The sequence below is a fragment of the Dicentrarchus labrax genome, unplaced genomic scaffold (genome assembly GCF_905237075.1).
Source record: "Dicentrarchus labrax unplaced genomic scaffold, dlabrax2021, whole genome shotgun sequence".
Taxonomy (NCBI): Eukaryota; Metazoa; Chordata; class Actinopteri; family Moronidae; genus Dicentrarchus; species Dicentrarchus labrax.
This window is the reverse complement of record NW_026136706.1, coordinates 20,622,960-20,647,258: the sequence shown is the minus strand read 5'-3', so window position 1 is coordinate 20,647,258 and position 24,299 is coordinate 20,622,960. Positions and strand designations below refer to the sequence as shown.

At 43.2% G+C, this 24,299-nt stretch overlaps 1 protein-coding gene across 4 annotated transcripts in view; it reads right to left on the bottom strand.

The window, feature by feature from the left end:
- Positions 1-3,843, bottom strand: part of klf12b (Kruppel-like factor 12b) — a 40,184-nt gene extending 36,341 nt beyond the window's left edge. The window contains exons 1-2 of one of the 4 annotated variants that reach the window (XM_051403441.1): positions 3,379-3,678; positions 3,088-3,208 (exon numbers count right to left, since the gene is read on the bottom strand). Coding sequence is in view for 1 of the 4 variants with exons in the window: in XM_051403439.1 (XP_051259399.1) it covers positions 3,691-3,784 (94 nt within the window). In the remaining 3 variants the exon portion in view is untranslated. The other 3 variants (XM_051403439.1, XM_051403442.1, XM_051403440.1) reach the window with 3 other exon arrangements.
- Positions 3,844-24,299: the final 20,456 nt, after the last annotated feature.

The following is a 24,299-nucleotide window of genomic DNA, read 5'->3' as shown; positions in this document are numbered from 1 at the left end:
TCTATCAATACACAAAGTCACCCATCTATTTGGGTGCAGTCTGTCTCACACATTGCACATGCATGCCCTTGACATGCTAGTCTATTGTAAGAGCCTGTGGGTGTGTGTGTGTGTCGTTGCATATGTGTTTCAGGGTCTTTGCGTCTCCTGTGGCTGAAAATCACAGCCATACCACCATCTCTATGACCAGGGGCCACAGGATATCCCACATCGCACCTTGGGCATACCAAATCTCTATAACCTACCTCATTCCTCTTTGGCCTTGGCTTACAGTCAGGTACCCAAATTAATCCAGCCGTATAGTGCACTGCAGTCTATCTGCAATCAATGGCAATACACTCCATAACACCCAACTGGATCAATGATACAGCAGTCAGTCAATATGCCAGCAGTTAACCCAGCTGATTAGGGGTAATACGGGGAATTTCACATCTCCATGAATAAGACAGCAAGCCTACATGTTGTAAGACTGCGCATACCAGAGCACACCACTTCTTCCTGAAAGATTCAATCCGCCAACAGGCGATCTGTGGCAGACAGATGATGCCTTTAGTGGGGGAATCCTGCCGCACAATTAAATGTACAGGGCAGACTGGTGTTGATGGACAGATAGAGTCTATCCGTTGGTGATTGGCTTTTTAATTGAGTCCCTCCACATGCACCGATCTCTATCATAAACCCTTGGACCGTGTCATGAGTGGGGGGTTGAGCCATCGAAGGAATCAGTGGCAGTAGCAGCTGTGGGGTAAAATAACTAGGGTTGTTCCTCATGATTGTTTTTAATGTTAAAATAACAGGAAAGAGGACAATAAAACAAATGTATTTCACCATCTCAAGCTGAAGTACCTCTTTGACTATGAGACTGCTGTTTGCTTAAAGTCTAAGGATGACCATGATTGTTTCCTAACCTTAACCTAGTACTTCTTCTAATTCTAATCCTGATGCCAAAGGTCCCTCTAACCTTAATGACAGTAATTTCTAATCCAACTGTTGCAAGATATTTTTGCGCCAAAGCCTAAACAAACGTTTACCTTAACTTTTAGGTACTGACCAATAATATCATCAGCATGGACAAACAACGTATTTTGTTTTTTTTATTTGGAGGGCTTGTTTGAATTATTGAGCAGACATACTCCATATCACATACAGTGCAAGACGATGGAAAAATGCTTTTCAAGACCGTAACAGCCAGAGGCAGAAATTACGGAACATTTTGCTGATTTAAATTGTTTCGTAGTCACTGACAGTAATTTATTACATTTCCAAGCTAACCAATCACATCATTATCCGACTGAATTGTAGTATATACGTACGTCAGTAAGTGAATACATCACATGTTCATTGCGCCGTGATATTCACTGCTGATTAAGACCATCTTCAGCTCAGTGGAAGGTACAGACTGTTGTTGGTTCAAGCTGTTTATTTTAGGTCAGTACAAAATTAGAAGCATTCTTTATAAGGTGAACGGCTCAGCAGACACAGACTTGTGGCTTTCGTGGTCTTTCAATATGCTTTTCACAAGGAACTCACATACTGTGTAGCACCAATGAGTTGACAACAATGCTTTCAATCACCTGTGAGAGGAGCTCCACTGCTAAAAGCTACTGATTTGTTAAGTGACAACGATAATTCAATATAGTCTGTTCAGTTTAAAGATTCAGCCCTGAATAGCAGCTACACCGTCTAGTGCTGACTATGACACCTCGACCACAGCACAGACGTGTGGTTCAATGTTGTATTCCTCAGCGTTTTATCATGAATGTCGTTACTCCAAGAATATCCTGCAGAAGACAGATTATTCATTAATATTTTCAGCTAATATCACCCTCTCCTGATGACAAGCTTCACTGATTTGGTTGTCAAATATTTGTATGTTTTCTGTTTCAGAGCTCCAATATGATTCTTCTTCCATTGTGATTCTCTTCTCTACATGTGTGGTAATATCAGCCTGATTATTCATGCACAGGGAGAAGGCCCCTTTGTAAATGGATTTAAGTGAGAGTTTAAATGGGCACTAATCTCACTCGCTGAACATCCGTGAGCTGCAGGGGGTCTCATCCACACACACATGACTCAACCCCCCCTCTTTTTCTATTTCGATTTTATGTGTGTGGATGAGACCCCCCCAATTAAAACACACACACACAAACACCCACCCTGCCGCTGTCACACAGTTAAAGGCAAGGCAGGGCCTCTCCACAACGCGGGGGTAAAGTCACAGAGGTCAGTGCTCAGTTTCCACATCAAACCCAGGAGCAGAGGCCAGAGTCTCATCCCCCCTCCCACTCCTCTCCCTCTCTCCTGCTCTCTCTTGCTCCCCGCCCTCCCCTCCTCTCGCCACCCACTCCACACCCCCCCGCCCACCCCCAACACACACCCTCCTCCTCCCCCATGCTGGATGTACAAATGCCTTTGCTGTCAGCTCTGCCCCACAGTCCCCTGTAATTGAAAATAACAGCCAAGGGCCAGCCCCCGGCCACTCTCCCCAACCTGGTGGCTCTCTGCCTCTGTGACAGCCACCCATCAATACCAATGACTATTACCCTGGAAGTGAGAGCGCTGCCGATGACATCCAAGACACCACCCCTGCAACACTCCCCACACACACACACACACACCAACACACACACACCTCCCCCCCCCAGTGTCCTTCCTCGGCTACCCGAGCCTCCTAATGTTTAACCCGTTGCTAACAGCCTCGTTTCTCTGTCTCTAAGCTGCTACAGTAGGAAACAGTGGGCAAACAAGCCTGTCTCACACACACACACACAGCACAACGTTGTACACCCACACACACACACACACACACACACACACACACACAAACACACACACTCACAACTCTCTTAAGGCATGCATAAAACTCAGAGCAGCAAACTTTTTTCCAGCGAGAAGTGCTGAGAGAGTTTAGTGCGGTGCTGTCTCACTTCACACTCTAATTCCCCACCAAGACGTTCAGTCAGTATCATTGTACAACACTGCTCAGCTGATGCGTTCTGAAGTTGCTTTAGAGGAAAATAAGTGAGACATAAAAGATTTCACAACTGGTGCCGGCATTGTAAAAGTCAGGATGCTGCTCATGCTCACGGTCAGTCAGTGTATTATCAGTTTTCTTCTCTCTTGTCAATGACAGCTCCTGAATTTACATCGAGGAAAGGTGTTACATGTCCAGTCAGCACCATGCAGGGTCTTCTTGTTGTCCCCCTCACTGACAGACACCAAACACAATGCCATAGGTGATCAGAGCTGTCATCTGCTTTGACAGAGAAATGACAGCTGAACGAGACGCACAGAACACAAGCACAAAGCCCAGCAACGTGACAAATGAAGCACACAGCAGCAGCCAGCAGAGGAACAGGACGAAAGAAATGCACAGACCTTGTCAGAAGCTGCAGAGCCGTGGAGACTAGGAGACTGTTTTCCTTTCTACAGTCCTTTCTGTCTCCTCTCCTCCTCGCCCTCTCCTCTCCTCTTCTCTCCTCTCACTCTGCGTGTATGTACGTGTGTGTGATAATGTGCGTGTGTGTGTGTGTGTGTGTGTGTGTGGTGTGTGAGTGTGTGAGTGAGTGAGTGTGAGTGTATGTGAGTGAGCAGCTCCCTCCCCTTCTGCCTCTCAGCTGCTCAGCTCAGGCAGTTCTCAGGAAATGAATGGGAGCGCACAGAGAACTGTTGTACTTGCAAATGACTTACCCCGAGTCACATGATCCGCTAAATGTAGGGTGGGCCGGTGGGTGGAGGCTTCATAAGCAAAGGGAAGACAATATACTCTAAGCTTTAACAGCATGCATCGAATTACACGGGGCCCCTCCGGGGAGGTTTCCGACGCGTCCGCTCTCAGCCAGCCCGAACTCCCTCTCTACCCCTCCCGGAGCGCAGCGGAGAGCCCCGGGCTGGGGGTGAGCACCGGAGCGCCTCCCCGTTTAAAGGGGACGGAGAGGGCAAGGTGTACGGGGACATTATTTTAACTCTGATTTACAACTAGATATTAGTTTATTCGTAAAGGAATGAATACTTTCATAATTGTTTATCCCTCTTTACTAAATACACATGTAGTAATAATGGGATGTTTCCGTTAAATAGTTACTGTAAATATTGATAAATTGTCTAAATAGTTTAATTAAGTCATTTTAAAACGTAATTTATTTTCAGTAGAGCTGAGACAATGACTTGAGTAATCCATTAGTAGTTCCGTTGGATACTATTTTGATTATTGATTAGTCCTTTAATTCCTTTTTAAAGCAAATATGTATAAAATGTGAAGGTTCAAGCTTTTGGATTTTAGATTAGTTGTTTAGATTGAAATGTTTTTAAAATATTAGGCTCTAGAAAATTTTTCTGATGATTTATCGATTAATTGAGAAAATAATACATAAATAATGAATAAGATAACATGTCTTTTAATCATTATAACATATTTATCATACTTTTTTTTCTGTATTAACAACAGTAATAGAAAATGTTCATTAACATCCTGTTATTATTTTTAATATGGATTAATAAATACATAAATAAATAAATAAATACTGCATCAAAGTTGGTTTATTCAGTTTGCTTGTTTTGTTTGCCACAGTCCAAAACCCAAAGATTTTCAGTTTACCTTCAAAGAGGTCTTAAAAAATCGGCAAATTGGCATTTTTGCCATAAAAAATCATTGAAATTGCAGCTTGATTTTATGTTAATCGACTAATCAATAAATCTACTTATCGTTTCAGCTCTAGCCGGCCAAACTCCACAATTCTCACCAGATATTTGTATGAATAATACCTCTGGCTGGCTTTTAGTTTCTGTTCCTACAGTGAAATGCCACATTTCTGCCTGCTGTTTAAGTGACCAGCCTTGAATAACATGCAGGAACATTTCCTTATAATGACTGCTTTTAAATTATCTTCTGTACTGAGCCCGAGCCACTGTGCACATGTCAGTTTTCATCCTGGTGTTCTCGGGCTTGATGAAAGGTATCTCTGTGGTATGAGAGGCTGATGCTGATGCTGCTCAGCGCCCACAGCCAGTCCCCTGAGAGCTCTAATTAAGGTAAAGGAAGCAGGACTCATCTGCATGGCTGATGGAGCTCATACCACTCTTTATCATGGAGCTGGAGAAGCATGATTGAGAGAGGCAGAGATGATAGAGAGAGGCAGAGAGGGAGAAAAAAAAAGACACTAGTACAGTGAGCCTGGTCCAACTGCTACCCACTTAATATTCATTCTGTTTCACTTCAGATACTGTATGTCTTCTGTTTGCAATGAATGGAGGATAAAATGGTTGGGTGGAGACGAGAGGATGGAACGAAAGGGATGGAGGACCAGATTAATAAGGTTGGATAGGCTGGATAGAGGGATGGTTGGATGATTGTAAGTGGGTGAATTAAGAAGTGTATTTTGTGGCTGCTTGGATAGGAGGGGCTCTAGGTGTCCAATGGGAAGAGGGGTTGGTTGAATGAATGGATGGATAGAATAATGGAGAGGAGGGATGATCTGGCCGAGGTGTAAATTCTAATGGGATATAGATGCAGACGACAAAACTGTTTGGCTATTAAGGGTGTTCAAGGTTTTTTTTAAAGCATTTAGTGTTCTATAAGAGCATTTGGTGTTTTATGATGGGCAATCATTTTACATATCATAATCTAAATATGATATGTTTGAATACATTTTAAAAACTATGTTATAGCTGATGCCAATATACTTGACAGTTTCACTTCTATTCTTATCGAACAGGGGTGAAATAAGGCTGTGTTACACAATTCCTCAGTCAGTAAAGCTCCAAAAAAGCTTTTTTTGTGTGTGGTTTCCATGACACCTACTACAATACCCAGCCAGCTACCAACCAATCACACAGTAAGAACAGCTCTTAGGGTGGGGGAAAAATGCACTGACAGAGCTGGACTTGGAACAAAATTGAACTGCTGTTGAGCAGACACCGATAAATGCTTGCTTTATTTTTTTTTAGTACTGGAATGGTCTGTACAGAAATCCTTCCATAACGAGATGACATTCAGTGTGACTCCTCTTAGAAATGATTATACTATGTAAAGAGGAACATGTTGAAAACAAAAGAAATTTACCATGAACATGTAGTGGAAGAGATGCACATAGAGTGAAAAGAAAATAATCTGACAATAATGTGACATATTGCTGACGAACAGAAGGTGACATGAAACTGAAGCTGTGTGAGAATATCAAGTCTGGGCACATTGTGGCACATGAAGTAATGCAACGTGTTGTTTTGGTTGCAAAACAAACTTCCACCACTGTCAGTCTCTCCTCAGCATAATCTGACATACCTGCTATCCAATTACCTGTTTTCTCAATCAATCAGTGAATCTGCAGAATGCTGGACAATTGCAAAAACCACAGGAACTTCAAATTACGGACATATGTTTATTCATCTCATGGACTCAAGTGCATTTACACATGACAATGGTCAATTATAGATTAATATGACATTACTTAATCTCAGAGAAAAATTCAGATTTTCGTGATGAGAGGATTGGCTAGTTAACAGGCACTTTGAAGGCTCTGTGTGTGATGGAACACTAATGTAACATCAGCCATAAGGCCCACTGATGATCCTTATAATGACGTCCTGAGGAGCTCTCTCAAATGAAATCCTCGCTGTGTAACTGGTGCCCCAGGAGTCCTGGCATGTGTTGAAGGAAGGCAGGCAGAGTGGAGCACAAACAGGCGCTTCGAGGGAGGTGGAGGAGGGAGGAGTGTGGACGGAAAAGGGGGGGAGGAAGCTGCAGAGATCCGTTGGAGGAGAGTAAGAAGAGGAGGAAGAATGAGAGAGGATGATGGGAGATGGTCTGAGGGACACGGGGGAGGGGTCAGAGGAGGAATGGAGCAAGCATGGGAAAGGAGGTGTCTGAAGGGGGTTGGGGGCTGGGGCTTCCAGCTTCATCCCGATGCCCCCAATAGGGCTTATCAAACACCTGAGATACAAGCACCTCTCCCAAGGCTGTGCCAACTCCAGATAGGTTGCTAATGCGTCACCCTGGGGTGGGAGCAGTTCAAAGACGGTGTGGGTGTCTGGGGGGATCATTTGTGGAGCGGCATAATAGGCTGTGAGGCATCAAGAAGAGCATTATCATTACACATTTCTCCCTTGCATCATCTGACCCAATCTCATCAAATTATTGTAACACCATTCACCATTTAGTCACACACTACAAAATTTCTACACTGAGGGGGCGAGCATTCTTACTGTGCAAAGGAATCCTTTACTCGTTTGAAAAATGCATGTGTGTGTTGTGAAATAATGTGAGGGAGAGATGTGATGCTCCCTTCCTGTTGTCTCTGGCTGAACTTTAGACTCTGGACTGAAAGAACAGACACGCCAGACGAGGAAGTAGGGAGCAGAGAAGCTAAACACAACCTGTTACTGCACAATCAAGAGGGCGGGAGCGAGGGAGTGGGAATGGGGGGGGGGGGGACACTCAAGAAACAGGACATTTTCTTCTATTGTTGGTTGAGTTAGTGGATATCACTTTAATCAATACGTGTGCACTAAAATCACATGTTGTATACCATTCCTTTAATTTTCTTTCCCTTTGAAAAAAAGAGGACACACATAGGATTTAAATGGAAATTGAATTGAAATTTGAATGAAAGAGTACAACAACAAAAAAATCAGGGGACAGAAATAAAAAAAATATAATGATGTGGCTGTGAGAAAAGAGTGAAGAATCAATATGAAACCTTGAAAGTAGGATGGACAAGAAAATAAATATATTCAAGCCCTGCTTTCAAGAAAATAAAGTGCTCACCTCTGGAGCTTCTCTTTATCCACCGCAGTCCCACTGTCTTCCCAGTGCCCAACACAATAGGGCCACATACACAAAATGAGAAACGCTTGCTCTCAGCCTCACAACTCAGGGTTTTTTGTGCTCCAGAATGAAATCTGAGAAGCACAATGGATTGGCCCAAGCCTGTGCGTCTGTCTGCCCGCCTGTCATGCACAATATCTTCTATCTTTTGACAAAAACTTTGGGGAATGATGCATGTCATGGCATCTCTTTCTGTGACAGGACAGAGCACAGCACAGAGAAACTTTGCCCCTTCAGTAAATGTGAAAGAAGCCTTCCTGAAGTCTGCATAGTGAAGGTAAAACATTCAAGTGAGGCAACAATAAGAAAAGTAATTTTTTGACTGGAGCCGAAGACTTCATCAACTTCATCAGGGAGTGGGAAAAGTGTTTTTTTTGCATCAGACAGTATCTTAATCCTGCAAATAGTTTATGTGATCATATTTTTTATTTGTTAGTTGTATCATAATTCTTTATTCTGTGAATAGTCCACATTGTTATCTCTGTTATACTTTCTTATGTATTTCCATATCATTCCTGCTTGACAGATTTTCCATGACCATAGCTTTTTATTAATTCATAAAGGTCTTCCTTCAATAATTAACAGGAAATGGGCTGTAGTGTGTCCACAACAAACTATGCATGATTGAGGATAATGACCCTTACCTTTTACTTACTGATAAAGTAGCACAATGCAAACATGTTTGGGTTTGAATGAATTGTAAGGATTTCCTTTTGTCCTTTTTCATATAAGATGTGTTTTTTCCAGTGCTGTGGCTAATTCAGAGGTGCCACTTTTAATATGATGCAATGCAATTGGGACTTTGAAGTTATTTGATTTTACTTTGATGATTTGTTTCAACAGATTGCTGAATTACCACAGTGAATGGTGCCAACTAAGGGTTTGGACATGGAAGCAGATTCATTCAGTATTCTTCTACATGGATATTATAATAATGAAGAGAGCTATAAGGCGTAAATTATTGTTTCATACATACATTTATACATCTATTTATTCATGTGCATCTGTCATCAACTGATAGATTCCAAATATGTAGTACTACATGGTCTTTGACAAGTATGATTCAGCCACATTTATTTTTTACTATATTTACCTTTACAGTAACTGAAGACTGGGCTGCAAGTGTGGTAGAAGCCAAGAATACAGTAGTGACAAATGAAAAGGAGATAAAAGAGAGAAATAACTTAAATTAGGCAATAACATGGAAATAAAAAGAGTGACCAAGAGAAATCCAGAAGAAAAGGTAACACAGAGAAATGGAGCGTTAGGACATCTGCTTGCTTAGGGGGCCTCCCCTGGTCTAGCGGCTTTGCATGCATGTGTGTATGTGTGTGCGTGTGTTTGTCCAGGCGTCAGTACACCTGCACAGACTGAGTGGGTTGGCTCAGTGGGTTGGCTCAGTGGGCTGGCGTGGAGCTCCGTGGATCCCCCTCCAGGCCAGCTCTCTGTCAGGCCCTGCCAAGGTCAGCCTCCTGCCAGGGTGGGGGGAGCGGGGGCGGGGAGGGGTACGCTTCAGCATGACCACCAGGGCCTCAGCATGCTGTGTCTAATAGCAACCGCAAAGCTCTTGAATACACACACACACACAAACACACACACTCCTAGAATGAACTTTAACACCAATACAGAGACACACAATAAAGTCACGAACAAGCAAACGCTGATAGACATAGGGACACATTTGAGGAAGGGGTGCCTATAGCGAGCCTCTCACATGTTTTACTCTGCAAATAAGGTAAGACAAAAGAAAAGGCACAAAGAGAGAGAAATAGTTTGGATTAGCTGACAAAGTAACTATAGCTCCTGAGCTTAAGAGGATGAAAGGGTAGCTAGGAAAGTAACAAGGAGACCTGTGTGTTTCAAAACTGCTTGCTCCGTATTATGTCCATTCCATAGCTATCCATTACCCAGATCATCTTACTGGATGGCTAGACCCTGGGTGGAGCCTGTGACACCGAAGCCATCCTGAAATACCTGAGTCACTTATGTGCATACAAGAAGTGCTGCAAGGAATACCAGGGAAAGGATGCAATCGAAACATCAGCAAAACCACCAAGTGAAAATGAAACACCATGACACCTATGCGGTTGAAGGTCCACCATGGCATCAGTGGCAGAACCAAACTTGAACCAAACCTGTAAAGGTGTGATGATGACAGTATCGATCTTGGTGGGTTGCTCTACGTTGCTCTGAGTTTTAACCAGAAGACATAGTGAGCAGTGGCTAAGAGATAAGCCTCCTCACAGGGCAATGGAGACACCTGAATTGTATGGCAGCAATGAAGCAATTATCCACTGCCACTCCTCCGCATCCCCCCACTGCTGTCAAACCTGTCATCAGCGCTGGTGTGTGTGGTGTGTGTGTGTGTGTGTGTGTGTGTGTGTGGAGCAGGGATTGATCAGACACCAGAGCCCTCAGTGTTGCTCTTTTGTTGCTCTTTTCCCAGCCAGCAGCCCTTTGGTTTTGTGGCGGCGAGACCTCGTGTTGTTCCCCTTTGGCAGCTCGACCCCTCCCAGACTCTCCCCGACTCCTCACCTCCTTCCTCCCCCTCACCTCCCTCCACTCCCTCCCAGGCGTTGGGTAGAGAGGGAACAGCCAGTGCTCTCCAAACACAAGGACAGAAGCTGCCAGCAGGTAGCCATGGCAACAGCTTCTCTCTCACCCGCCACTTCCCCGCTCGGTAAAAGGGAGTGTGGAAAATCGCAGGGCCCCTCTCTCCTCTCTACGCTCTCACACAGCCCAAATTAGACGGGTCACAGTGTTTTTCTGGCACCCGTTTAAATAATCATAGAGATGGATGTGCGTAGAGGGAGAAGGAGGAAGAAAGAGAGGTGAGGCGGGGGCACGCCAAGGAAGTAGAATGGGGGTGTTAATCAAAAAGACGCAGATTGCTGCACAACAAATGATTTTTTTCCAGACATAAGACTGTGGTGGGTGGAGACAGGGATGCTTGAGATATTTGCGAGCCATGGTGCAGAACTTATCTTGCTAATACCAGTGCAGTAGGGAAGGCTCAAGTCGTAATAATTTCAATTGCTGCGCGCATCTCTGTGAGAGGACGTGAATGTCTGGGAGACAAATCAATTCCTTGTTCCAAGCTCGCTGTTAATGTGATTTTGAAGGTTCATTTCCAGATCCATCTCTGCAACTTGTAGCTTAGTGTCTGAAACATCAGCACACAGTACATGAACAGTAGTGCTTAACCAGACCTCTTCAACTCATTTGCTCATACATTGCCTCTGGCAGATATACTGTACAGCAGGGGTCTTGCACACTTTTTATGGCGTGTTTCTATACACTTCTGCCGCAGACTGATGTAAAGCTCTTGGTGTCCTTCTGAAAGTTTATGTATCTTCGAAGAGGTGCTGATATTAAGAACAAGAAACTGTATGATGGAAAACCCAGAAATGTTTTCTTTTCATGAGCTGCTGCCACGGGCCTGCTCCGGCTTAATGGCATGCTGGCTTTTGAAAATAATTCAACCCTGCTTATTTTCTACTTGATTTACTCTGTGCAAGCCTTCCCTCATCAGGCTGGGGTTTTGATATTAAGCCAAAATAAATCAGTTTCCCTTTTCAGCGATACATTGAGCCTACACCAGCAGCAGAGAGAAAACTTTAGAATACAGCCACAGGATTACATCACAGCCAAACAATGTCTATTTTTACCCCAGCTAAAGTTTTTCTTACTTCCAGGAATTTCCAAAACAGGAGAAATCTGAAAGATTGAGCAGAGTGCTGCAAAAGTTAAATTAAACTGCGGTCATAAAAGCGGGGTCAAAACAGGGATTAAACATTGTCCAGGGGTGTTTGGAAGGGGGTTGGGCATCTTTGTAAAGGTAACTAGTTCCAGGTTTCTTTCTCAGAAAGTTTTATTGTTGAAAAAGCTGTAATACATTTATGTAGACTAACATTCTAATAATAATAATCTCACTTGAAATACAGTATAAATGCACTGACAATGAATTGGCTTGAATTACAGTAAGTTTGGTCCTTTATAATGTGTACAATTTTAAGAAACCTTTTTGACAGTTTTATGGTTTTAAAGGCAGTTCATGAATAATTACCAAAAACATGCAAAAATGCAGATGTAATTGCATTACATCATTACAAGGATGTTTTCATCAAGTGGACATGATGCTTGCATTAGTCAAGCAGCAGACAGCTGCATGCTCAGCGTGTCTAAGTCGAATGGTGTTAAAAGTGACACAGTGTTGGACTATTGAACACTCTGAATGAGAAGTCACTGACATGATGTTCAGGTGCCGTCTCCAATCTCTTAGAGATCCAAAATTATGTCTGCAGTGTGTGTGTGTGTGTGTGTGTGTGTGTGTGTGTGTGTGTGTGTGTGTGTGTGTGTGTGTGTGTGGGGTGTGTGTGGGCGTGTGGGTGTGGGGGGATTGTGGGTGTGAATGTGTGTGCTCTCACAAGCTTGCTTGACTTCCCCACATTGATACCAGATGGCCCTTCCCATCATGGCCAATGGAGGAATTCAGCTGGCAGGACCCCTTCTTGTTCATGGTCAGTGTGTGTGTGTGTGTGTGTGTGTGTGTGTGTGTGTGTGTGTGTGTGTGTGTGTGTGTGTGTGTGTATGTATGTTCCTCCCTGTGCCCCTCCTCTCCCACCACACACTGACCTATTTGTATTCTGGGCAAAGCAGATGAGGCTCCAGGCCCGCTGCCCTGCTCCCCTCTAGCCTGTCCCCCCGGGAGGGCATCTGTGGGTCTGCACTGGGCAGATAGGGCAGACCCATCATGGCAGCACTTTAAAGACCACCTCACTGGTCCGCAGAGAGGGAATGTGTTTGGATTTGGGTGTGTGGGCCTCTGTGTTGGTCTGCTGAGATGTCCCTCCTTCCATTTCTTTGTCTCAAGCGGTGTTGTTTCTGTCCGGCCCAATATTTTGGTGACAAAAAGAAACCTCCTGACACCAGTATGAATTTTTAAAACTCATGGTCAAAGGGGAACTATTATCAAGAAATCGTGATACAGTTCATTGTATGTGAACAAGTTAATGTAAGTTAGCTCTCTTCTGCAATAAAGGCAGACTTTAAAATGAACTGATAATTGAAAGCTAGTGGGAGTTGTTCAGACTCTCCATCTCACACTGATTAGTCACTCAGAAGGGGGCACGTCTCCATCCTCTCCAAGACGATGCGTGGTCAGCCCATATGTGTTGTGTGAGTGTGTATTTCAATTGAAACTTAGACGGGCTCATTTGAAATCACCCAAGCATCTCTGATAGACCCCTATTTTTAACCCTCTCCACCTCCTCTCCACATCCATTCACCCTAAAAACATTATTTGTTGATTTGCACTAACACACTGCAAAAGTGTGTACGTGTAGAAGTCTCAGCACACACACACACACACACACACACACACACACACACACACACACACACACACACAGAAGAGTGCACACGCAGACAGGGGGTGCCGAGCCATAAAGGAATGCAGAGCGGTATAATCACAGCATCATCAGCTCTGTCCTCCGAGAGAGCGGGCCAATAATGCCCCTCTAATTGAATAACTTATCCACAGCTATTTCCCAGGGGGCCGAGCTGCAAGGCACAGTCACAGAGAGAGGGGGGCAGATGGCGCTGAACAGAGCAGATCAGCATCCTCCAAGTGCCACAGTGAAAGGTGGAGTTAGACAAACACATATAATCACTCTGTGTAGTGCATTCTCACTCACAGGAAGCAACTTTCATATTAGCAAGAACTGACAAATAAGCCTATTATATACATAGCCTTCAAATCAGAACTACTGTATCCGAATAGGCAAGCACTCAAACTTCTTTTTCTTTTAAAGCACATAGTTCATTCTTTGATTCCCTTTTTCTCTCTCAGCATTGTCGAATCTCACTGTGTATGTCGATGAGAGCAGGGCTACTCTCTTATGTGAGGATAAAAAGCCTGCTATATCCCTGGGCCTAAGGGTGAGGATAATTCCCCTTAAGACCTCCCAAATTCTGGCTCCTTGCTCAGCCACCCTTGGGCTCACTACAGGGGGTAACTATACATTCTGTTTCTCCCATCAGACAGCATACCGCCCTGGGAGAGAACACACACATGCCGTACATAATACATTCCAAGTAAGCATCACTGTGTTTCGATCATTACATCCCTCTGATACTGAGCTGCTGTGGGAAGAAAATGTATCTCCGGACCGATACACTGGCTGATCATACAGCGCTACAAACTTACAGTGTGCACAGTAAAGCTGAGCTCAGTAGGAACAATGCCACATGCAGGCACCTTACTGTGCCGATTAGATCTCAAGTCCTGATGATTCAGTATTTTTTATTTTTTTGCCGGCTAACTAGCTGAACTCCTCTCCGGTGAGCTGTACCTCATCAGCACGCATGATGTCTACCCAGGTCGATACCTTTATGCCCACAAGCATAGCTGAAGCCAATGGAATTTTATTAGGAAACAATAATGGGAGGGGGGGGGGGGGGGGTATAAGGTGGAGAAAGAGAGAAAGCGAGGTGTAGGGAGAGGTAGTACATTGATTTACCCTTCATAGTTCGTTGCACTACATTTACCCAGCAGAGTGCTCAAATTAGTGCCCTCCAGCTCTCTCCCAATTAGTTTCCACAGAGACGAGGTGTAAAGCCAGTCACTGGCCTCATTACCTCTCCTCTCTCCTCCACTACCCCCCCTCTTCTGAGTAAACCACCCTCCAACTCTCTTTCTCTCTGTTTTTTAGTTTTCCCCTCTCTATCCACTTCAGCCCCTCTCTCATCTCATCCACTTTTTTCCATTTCAGTCCGCCCCTGCCTTTATTTGTGCTCTCTCTCTGTCTGTCTGTCTGTCTGTCTGTCTCCCCATTTCAACATTTGTGTATTTCCCCTTGTTCAAACTGCAGAGCAGACTGAGGAAAGTACATTCATCTCCAGGAACATGAAGCAGGGTAGGCTGCCAGAGACTCAACTACCTTATGAAGAATAAATGATGTTTCTCTTTTGTCGCCGTGACTCTGTGGAGCTCTGCAGTTCAGCACAGTCAAGGGTACTACTAATACAATAGAGAAATCCTTTCATCATTTCTTCATATCATATTCAGACCTTTACTGAAAGATGTACTTTGCAACTATTTGTGATTTTTGGTCAACTATGAAGCATGTAAATAAATTCATAAAGTTAATAGATTTGTTGTTTGTGTCGTTAACAACCTCTTTATCCCACTTAATAGTTTTTTTCCGTTTGTTATTGAACTACAGAATAGTTGTAATAATTTGACAGTGTGTCTTACTGATTAGTTAAACCCTACAGATAATGATGTTTTTACTCTTGATTTTATGCTGGAGTTTGAATATCTGTAGGTGGCATTCTTGTTGTTGTCTGTACAAAGACTGAAATACAAGCCAGGTAAAGCAGATAATGGCCCTGGGGCCTCAGACCCTCCGGGGCCTACATTGTTTGCCAATTATGTTCTAGTAATTTGACTAATTTTGTTTGGGAATATACACCATTAAAGCATTTAAGGCAGCTCCTGTATTTTTACCCAATCATAACGCCCTGTTGTGTAGTAACCACTGATGTGTCAAAATTAAACAAATTAAATACGATAAATAAATAAATAAATAAATGTGTCTAATCAAATTACCACAAAGTAACTAACACACAAGCTGTGTCCAAAATCACTCCCTTGGTCACTCATTCACTATTTCCTGCTTGATATATACTCAACACTCAGCAGTGAGCAGTAAATGATCCTCACTGATAGGTGTCGAGTCACACAACAATTTTTTAGATCTATAAAACGCATGCGTGATACATACACACATATATAGTTCCACTGTAGGGTATTTATAGTGCATAGATTTCACTAGGAGGGTAGATGTAGTGCATTATATATTCAGTAGGGTGTGATTTCGGACACAGGTGATGCAGGGTTGTGTTCCAGAACATAACTACTGGTTCGTTTCTGGGGGTCTGGGCAAAATAGTGCTGAGGCTGCACTGTGTAGTTGGCAGTGTACACTATACCTGGTGTGTGCTTAAAGGTAACAACACACTTTTAAAATGCACAGAGAGAGAGTGTGGAGAAGTCGGGGGCCAATAGGGGCCAGCAGCTCAGTTTTGCCCTGGAGCTCCCTAACGGGTTAACCCCTGGTCTCTTCCAACATCATTGTTCACTCCAGCTACCAAACTATATGATTTTAAACTATATGGTTGTTGTTTTAGCTTAGAAAGGTTGCCTTAGTAAAAGGGTTTGGTAATGCTTTTGATATTTTATTGTCTATTATTAAAAAATCCTAACATTTAGTTTTTAGCCACATTAGCAGCATCGCTCTGGGAATGACAGAATGTCCAGACTGAAATATGTCATTCATGGTCCCCAGAGGATTAATCCTGATGAATTTTGTAAACCTCTGACTTTTTCTCTAGCGCCATCATGAGGAATTAATATAATAACTTTATTAATAATTTTCTAACTGTAACTCACATTCCCATCAGGATCAGGTATACTTTGTGTTTAATGTCACTTTACACTCAGACTTCTCCCCAAATATTTCTGAAACACAGTGCACAGTGCTAGAGTACTAGCTGCGCTGTGATATGTCATTTGTCACAATTTGTACCTCCCATTATAGGATCCAGTGTAATGGACATCAATTAGACAGCTTGACTTCTGATATCACACAGATTTAGCATTTTGAAGAAATTACGATTTTGATATTAATTTAATGTATCACCAAGCCCAACACACAGCTGTTCAGACCTGAATCACTATCTAATTATATTAGTTGAAAATAGAAAGTATGATTTTTATCTAAAAATAGAACCAATTTTCTCACAAATACGATGGTATAAGCACCATTGGTATATATCCTTTGGCCTTGGAACAGACAGATTTTGCCTGCAGAAAAGCAAACACCTTTCCCTCCCTGATTGCACACCCAGGCAATTTCTCCCTCCCTCCCCCCATTTAGAAACCCAGAGAGAATCTGGGTGAGGTGTCAGGCCAATGTACTGCCTGCAAACAAAAGCCGCCCTGTCCACCCCAGACCCAGATGTTCCTTATTGATCCCCCTGTGGGTTTGGCTGAATGTAACCGCTCCAAAATTTCTCTCTCTCTCTCTCTCTCTCTCTCTCTGTCTTTCTACACAGCGTCCAGATATGTTACTCTGTCCTCGTATGCATGTCCAGTCAAAGCTGAAAGTGTTGTTTCCCCTCTGAAGTTTATACTGCAACAACCAGCAGTTTGGGACTACAACTACCCCCCCCCCATTCTCTTTCTCTCACTCTCTCACTCATGTCCGCGATCCCGTCCTCGACAGCCCCTCTTGGCTGTTTCTGGTTAATAATGTAGCATGCCTCACTGTCTGATGTTGCATTGGGTTGCTGTGGCACCACAGGGAGGTTGTCTACCTTTCTGGGAGACGCTGCAACTGGTTGCCAAGGAGTTGGTTTCAGGGAGGAGGGGGAGTGTAAAGTAGAGGTCTGGCAGAGGCAGAGCAAGAGAAAACAGCAAAGACAAAGAGAGTGAGAGGAAATAGACTGTGAGTGAGAGGGGGAGAAAAAGAGTATACCAGAAAGCATGGAGTTGGCCAGCCCAGCCCTAGCTCACACCATGGCTCATCACACTCTGCACAAATCTTCATGGAAAGAAATTAACAATAAAAATGATAAACAAACAGACAAAGCAGGTGGAACACTTCTGAAGGCAGGTCTAGCGTTGAGCAATACAGAGCAGGATTGTTGGTGGTGTTTGTCAAATGTCCTTTGGTGTAATGTGGGTGGTACAGTGGAGTTGATAGGTTCATCGTGTGGATTACACAGACGCAAGGAAAACCGTGACTGAGCTAACCAGGTAGGATAAAAAAGCCCCTTGAATTCACCAAAAGAGACGTGCAGGTTTGCATTTTAACTTTCTTTGAAAATTCTTGTGTTTTCACATTAGAATAAGAAAGACCATAATATCAAGATGTGTAGTTTGCAGACTGCATTGTGGGTGGAATATGTCATTCACAGCATCCACAGTGCATATTTATGTCATTACAAGTATAGACATGCTTCCTGAAGGAATTGATGGAATGAGTTGCTTGTCAATGTTTCAGTTAAAGGTCTTTCCCTACAGCCACCAGGTTTATGGCCATGTACACGCACATTTTCAAAAAAACAGATACACCATAACTGCTTGATATGTATGTAAAAGCTGACTCTACGCCTTCAAGCCTTAGCACAATATTCTTGCGGTGGTTAATCTGATTCTGTAGCAAGGGTAACGCAAGCAGGGTTGTGTCAGAGATGTCTCTTTTTACCAGTGAGCTGCTCCTACATCAATGAGATTGTCTTTATCTGCCTGCTTGCAGCTTGGGCTCAGATTCTGCCCTCTATATACGGGCTCTGGGTCGTGGGAGGCATGTGGGCGAAGGTGCGTGGCATCCGGCCTAATGCACAGCCTGAAGAGAAATACTAACACTTCATATTCACTGTGACTTCAACACCGCCACAGTTGAGGCTCTCACATTTGGATAGAGATTTTCAGTGAATGAGTCACAGGTTTGAGAGATATTCCATGGGACATGGTCTTCTAATTTAGTTGTGGTGTGAAATGAAAAGAGTCAAATGAAAACGATTGCAGGCATCCATGTTGTGTTGTCAGCCGCACAAGAGAATGGTGTGTCGGGTGTCATCTATCCTAATATAAAAGTGCAGTTTATAAAAGTCTTGCCACAAAGTGCTCCTCCTCAAACCCCAGGACTGCCTTGTGTTTGACTCAGGATATTCCCTGCTGTACCACATTCCACTGTTGTTCCGTTATTCTGGACCGGGTCCCTGCCTCTTCCTGCCAGAACGCTCCCATAAACACACATCCAACCCTGAAGTCCTCGCTCTGCAGGGGGCATTCCAGAGGTGTTAGTTTTCTGATCCTTCCTCCACAGTCAAAGACACATACTGTACATATAGACACACTACGCTGTTACCCTTGCCCTAAAAATACAAGAAAAAGCTCACTTGTGCTTTTGAGACTGTAATAGACAGTAAAACAGGAATCATACACTAATATAACTTACATATACCCAATGCTGTCATATCTAAAGACATTTTTCTTGCTTGTCTTATCAAATGGAGATCCAGTTTCAATGTGTCATTTTTAGCCCTCAAAATGTTGAAAAAACTGACCAATGACAGATTCTATAACATCACATTTACCGAAAGCTGTTGTTTCACCTTTCACTTGACTTCATAAATGTTTCCTCTCATCGGTTCACCTACAGTGTACAGAACCTTTGAGATTCTTTTTTATCATAAAAGGGAGATATGGTGTTGAAACATTTCTTCGTTCATGTTAATGCCTCATGTTTCTTGGCAGTTTTACACTGTCAACTCCCATTATCCATGAGGTAATGGGAGGGACCCCAGCACTTGTTGCTTGGTCCTATCAGTAGTACATATATGAGCCACTTAGTGTCTCTTACCAGTCTAGGCAACAGGAGTGATTTCACTCCTTAGCATGCTGTTTACATTCATTTATATTCTCAACTGATTCTAGTGTCAGTTTGATACTTAGTAATCAGTGAAATTTTATAATGAGCAAATCTGTGTTTATTCTTATTTATATACAAGGTAGGTAATAGAAAAATAATTCTGGCAAAAGTTTTAACACATACACCATCTTAGCACTTTCTCCTTCAAATCTGTACAGGAGCAAGTGCACATACGGTGGTCAGCGTGTTCAGACAAACTCTTGAGGTGTTCCCGAGTGAACTCTGCACATCAATTATTTAGTTCGATCACCTAGCCTCCTTGCCTGTCTCTGTCTTAGTCTTCCTTCTTGTTGTAGAAGGACCTGCTCTGCTGTACAGGCAGACACAGTCAGGGAGGAGGGGGGAAGCCCTGTAGATAGCCTGACTGGAGCCAGAAGAGGGCTGGAGCAGGAGTATTCATTAAAGTCGCCCCAAGAGCACAGGCATAGGAGAGGATAACAAGACCCTAGGGTGGCTGGTGTGGGCCCTCACTCCTCAAAAACCATAAATGTATTCCCCTTCATCCAGACAAATCCACAGTCTACTGTGTCAGCAAAAATATACACTCACACATCCACCTTTGCTGGAACATAGACTCTTCACTTTTTGGTTTACCTTATACATTGTTAACAACTTGAAATATAGGATAAGTAAAGATTTTTACAACCTAGGTTATTGTCACTGTTTTTTGTTTTGTTTTGGCCACCAATCTGATATTGTTACTATACTGTAACATTTACTTAAGAACAATTTCACTAGACCATCTATCAGATGTGCTTTAAAAATAAAGTTGATAATATCCAAAAAGCACACACATCTTGTTTTTGCTGACCTTCAGTGGTTTAGCTTTTCACCCTACTGCAGTGATGTAGAAGCATACCCCAGGGTGTGTCAGTACACTGTCACATCTATCTTAGGTGGTTTTGGGCCAGGTGGTCTTTGGTTTAAGGTGCTACAGAGGCAACCTCTGACCTCGCCCAACTGCACCCATCATCAGAGGTGCAACAGATTACAAACATTCAATGAGGGCAATGAAACATTGCTTTTCAGTCCGGTATTAAGTTTAATATTTTCGAAGATACGCTCTCATGTTTGTATGATAAATATATGGCTGGAACCAGGGGCATAGCTTAGCATAAAAACTGAAAACAAGGGTTAACAGCTAGCCTGGCTCTGTCCAGTACCAAGTACCAAATTTCTTGGCTGGGGCCAGTTGCCAAGCAACCAGGAGATACTTCAGGAAGTCACTGGTCCTAGCTGAGAAACCAAGGTGCTGGTGTGGGGTTTCATCACACAGAATTGTGAGTGGTATCAATCTTCATATCTAACTCTTGGCAAGAAAGCAAATATGCGTATTTCTGGAAATTTTGAACTTATCCTTTAAGTTTACGTGAAAACAACAGTAATTAATTGAAAACTACTTCCTAATATACTTTCAAGAAGTGCAACTACACAGTTTCACAATGCAGATTATGACAGATATTTTCTGTGCATTCACTTGCACTTTGTCATGTCATCATTAATGATCAGAATGATGGCCACAGTTCTGAACACATGTCTTGTTATCTTCCTTTTAAGTCTGTTACCATAGTAATTTTAACTGCATTACCCCAAACAGGGCAACCAAACATTGTGATTGAATGCGATGTGAAATTCAGCAGACAATACACTTGAAAGATGTATCTTTAATAAATGTTTTATCAAGCCGTTGACTATTTGCTATCCAATAACTCTCACCTCCATGTATCACACAGAGGTGCAGAGAAGCATTTAAAGGAGCCATAACTAACTGAACGACTCCTGAGGGAGGCTGCTCTGACTGACGTATGTGTCTCTGGGGTCTCTGAGATCTAACTGCACAGGGCTGTTGTTCTCCCTTGTCTGCCTGCCTGGCCTGTTGGGCCCCATACCACGGCTTTCCAGAAAGACCCCCAAGCGATGCTGCATTCAGCCAGGCTGAGCAGTAAGCTGAAATTAAAGCTGTTTCACTGCGGTTAGTTAAATAGTTGGACAGTGAGAGCATGGGGTGGCCCAGAGTCAAGGCTAAGGCTGTCTGGGCTAGTGAGTGGAAATCTCAAAAAAGGCTAAGGCTTGTGGAGGGGAGAGGGGAACATGCAAAATAAAGGATTAGAAGAAACTTTCATAGTGACCTGGTTAGAAGGTCTCTGGGATTTTGGTAAGGGAAAGCTGGGAAATGGATGTGGGTGTATTTTGTAGTACTCCTAATCTATTAAGTTTACTGTCACTGCTTCTTTGCCTGCATGTACTGTAGCAGCACAGTGGGAAAGAATGTATTACATAAGAAGATAAGATATTCACTCAACAGGACATAGACAGAGTTAGTGTTCATGGGTCATCTAAAAGTAAATAGGGGAAGCTCAAAGCTATTTGTTTGTTTTATAACACAATATACACCTTCAGTCTTATATTATCCAGCTTCCTTTTCCAATTGCTCTATAATTAGTCAGTAGTAATACAAGTGAAAATGCTGATCATGTGGTTGTCTGAGGGTTGGATGGCTTGTGGCTGGACTTCAGCAACAGAGTTGCAAGTGTTTATTGAATTATATAACTGTTCGGCATAAATCTGGGCTAAGGAGCAAGGGGTGGATCTACAAGGTCCTACTACCCCCCATGACTTACTGGGTTTGACCACAAGTCCGGCCCACATTCTTCAGCCTCTGTGCTCACTGCATTTTGAGGGGATCTAGCACTTTTCACAGCCCATGCTCTGAAAGGGGCTCAATACAAAAAATGAATCAAACCACATCAAACTTGTCAGCAGCAAGCTTCCTGTCAGATGATTTAATCCCTAGGCCCTTGGTCTCTCATCCAGAGCACACACTGGAAGTATCCTGCATGATGGTAGTCACAACATTGCATTTGCTTTTATTTTCTATTTTTATGCATGTTGGAGGCTGTACAAGAGAAACATTTTCCTAATGTTTCCCGGCTACAGTGAATTGGCCATACATAATGACTGGATAGAGGAGAGTAAATTCTTAAGCCAAGTTCCTTTAAATCCACAGGGGTTCATGCAACATATGGATCAGTCTTCCAACAGGAACAGGAGCCAAGACATCTGTGTGACTAGCAGGGACTGATCCCCTCTACCAGAACACTGGGAATAGGAAAACCAGGATTATCTGGTCACATTGCATATCATGGGCATATATTCTCTGCACAATAGTACATGCCCAGCCTCGCTGCTATCAGTAAATTGTTCTATGTCAAATTCATAATGCAATTTGAATAATACATCCCAATTAGCATGTACTGTTAGATGCGCGCAAGTATTTTTGAGGTGGAACTCTTTTGTGGACAAGCGTTTATAATCATATCTAAAATTGTGTAGCAAGGGAAACACAGTGAGAATGTATCTTTCCTTACACTAATCTACTCTGTGTGGAGGTTTTCATTATCCACTATCCACTGTGTTCCTGTTCAGTGGGGTCTCTGTGCCCAGTTAAGAGTCCCACTCGCCTGAGGGTAAAAGGATGGTAATGGGGATGACGGGAGAGCAGGGCTTAACTATTTCACTGCATTATGTTTTACACTTGCAATAATGTAGTAAAAGTAGAAGATTATTTCATCACCACATGATTATGATATCCACCGTGCTTGTAATTTGACTTTGTAGGGTGAGTAAAATCAAAGATATTTGAAATGGTGGATGGCTTTTGGGAGACACAATAAATTCAGATTGAAACTGTACTGTGCTATTGATTTACAGCTTTACAGAGATTGTCAGAGGACACAGAGGTTTCATTTGATATTTTTGCACGCAGAATATCTACAGTAAAGTACATCTATACATGACAAGAGTCTGTGTTTGTACGTGCAGGAGCGTACAGGAATGGAAGCTTGTGTTCTCACATATGTGACCTCCTGTGTCCTAGAATGTTGCCTCCACCCAACCACACCCCCTGGTACACACACACACACACATACATACATTCACACACACACACACACACACACACACTGCACACACTGCACACACGTATTCCACCCTAGACAGGCCAGGTTGCCAGAGCTACACAAACTCCCACCCATTAGCGGCAGGATTCCAGGATAACCATGGCAACCAGTCTCTCACCCCCGGGGAGACGAGCAGTAGAACTGAAAGGCTCCATTCAATTTCCACATCCCAGTACAGCACACACAAAAGGACACACATGCACACTTTTCACACACTAACACACAATCACTGACAACACACACTCACAGATTCACACACACACACACACACACACACACACACACACACACACACACACAGACATGGACACGTCCAACGCAACCCACTTGCTCTAACAGCCTCGCAGTCACTCCAGCCTTCCCTGCCTGCCTCCACTGGGGTGAGTGGGAGCTTGTTAGAGAGACCGCACACTACATCCTCTCACCCACGGTCCTCGACTGCACATACACAGCGCACCAGTGAAACATTAATTACACCTCACTCATTGTGATTAAACACACTTTTAGAGGAAGTCGACAGACTCTTTATTTTATGCACAAAGATTATCTTTCTCTCTCCCCAGAGGCATGAAACATCTTATGAACGGCAAAGAGTTGTACTGGGTCATATCATCTGACTACATCAACTGTGATAATATGGCATGTGCATTATTGTCTACCATGGGTGTTATTATGTCACATGGCAGATAACAAGTAGGTGAGATTTGTATCATGTAGTGTAATTTTCTTTGACACCTCTGTAGTATCTCTTCTGCACACAGACCTAAAATCAATCAATTTGGGAGAAATTATGTAACCTAGAGCAAGGCAGAAGGAAATATTGGTATATGTTAAGAGAGAGACGTGCCATTACGGTATCAATCCAGGGGCTAATAAGGATGTAGTTATGATAGCTGGTGAAATCCCCATACCACTCGAGTGAGCGCAGCATGTTCCCCAAGTCTCCTCCGTCTCGAACAGCAGAATGTACTCGCTGGGTTTAACCAAGAGGCAAGAGAAAAGGTTAATGACGCAC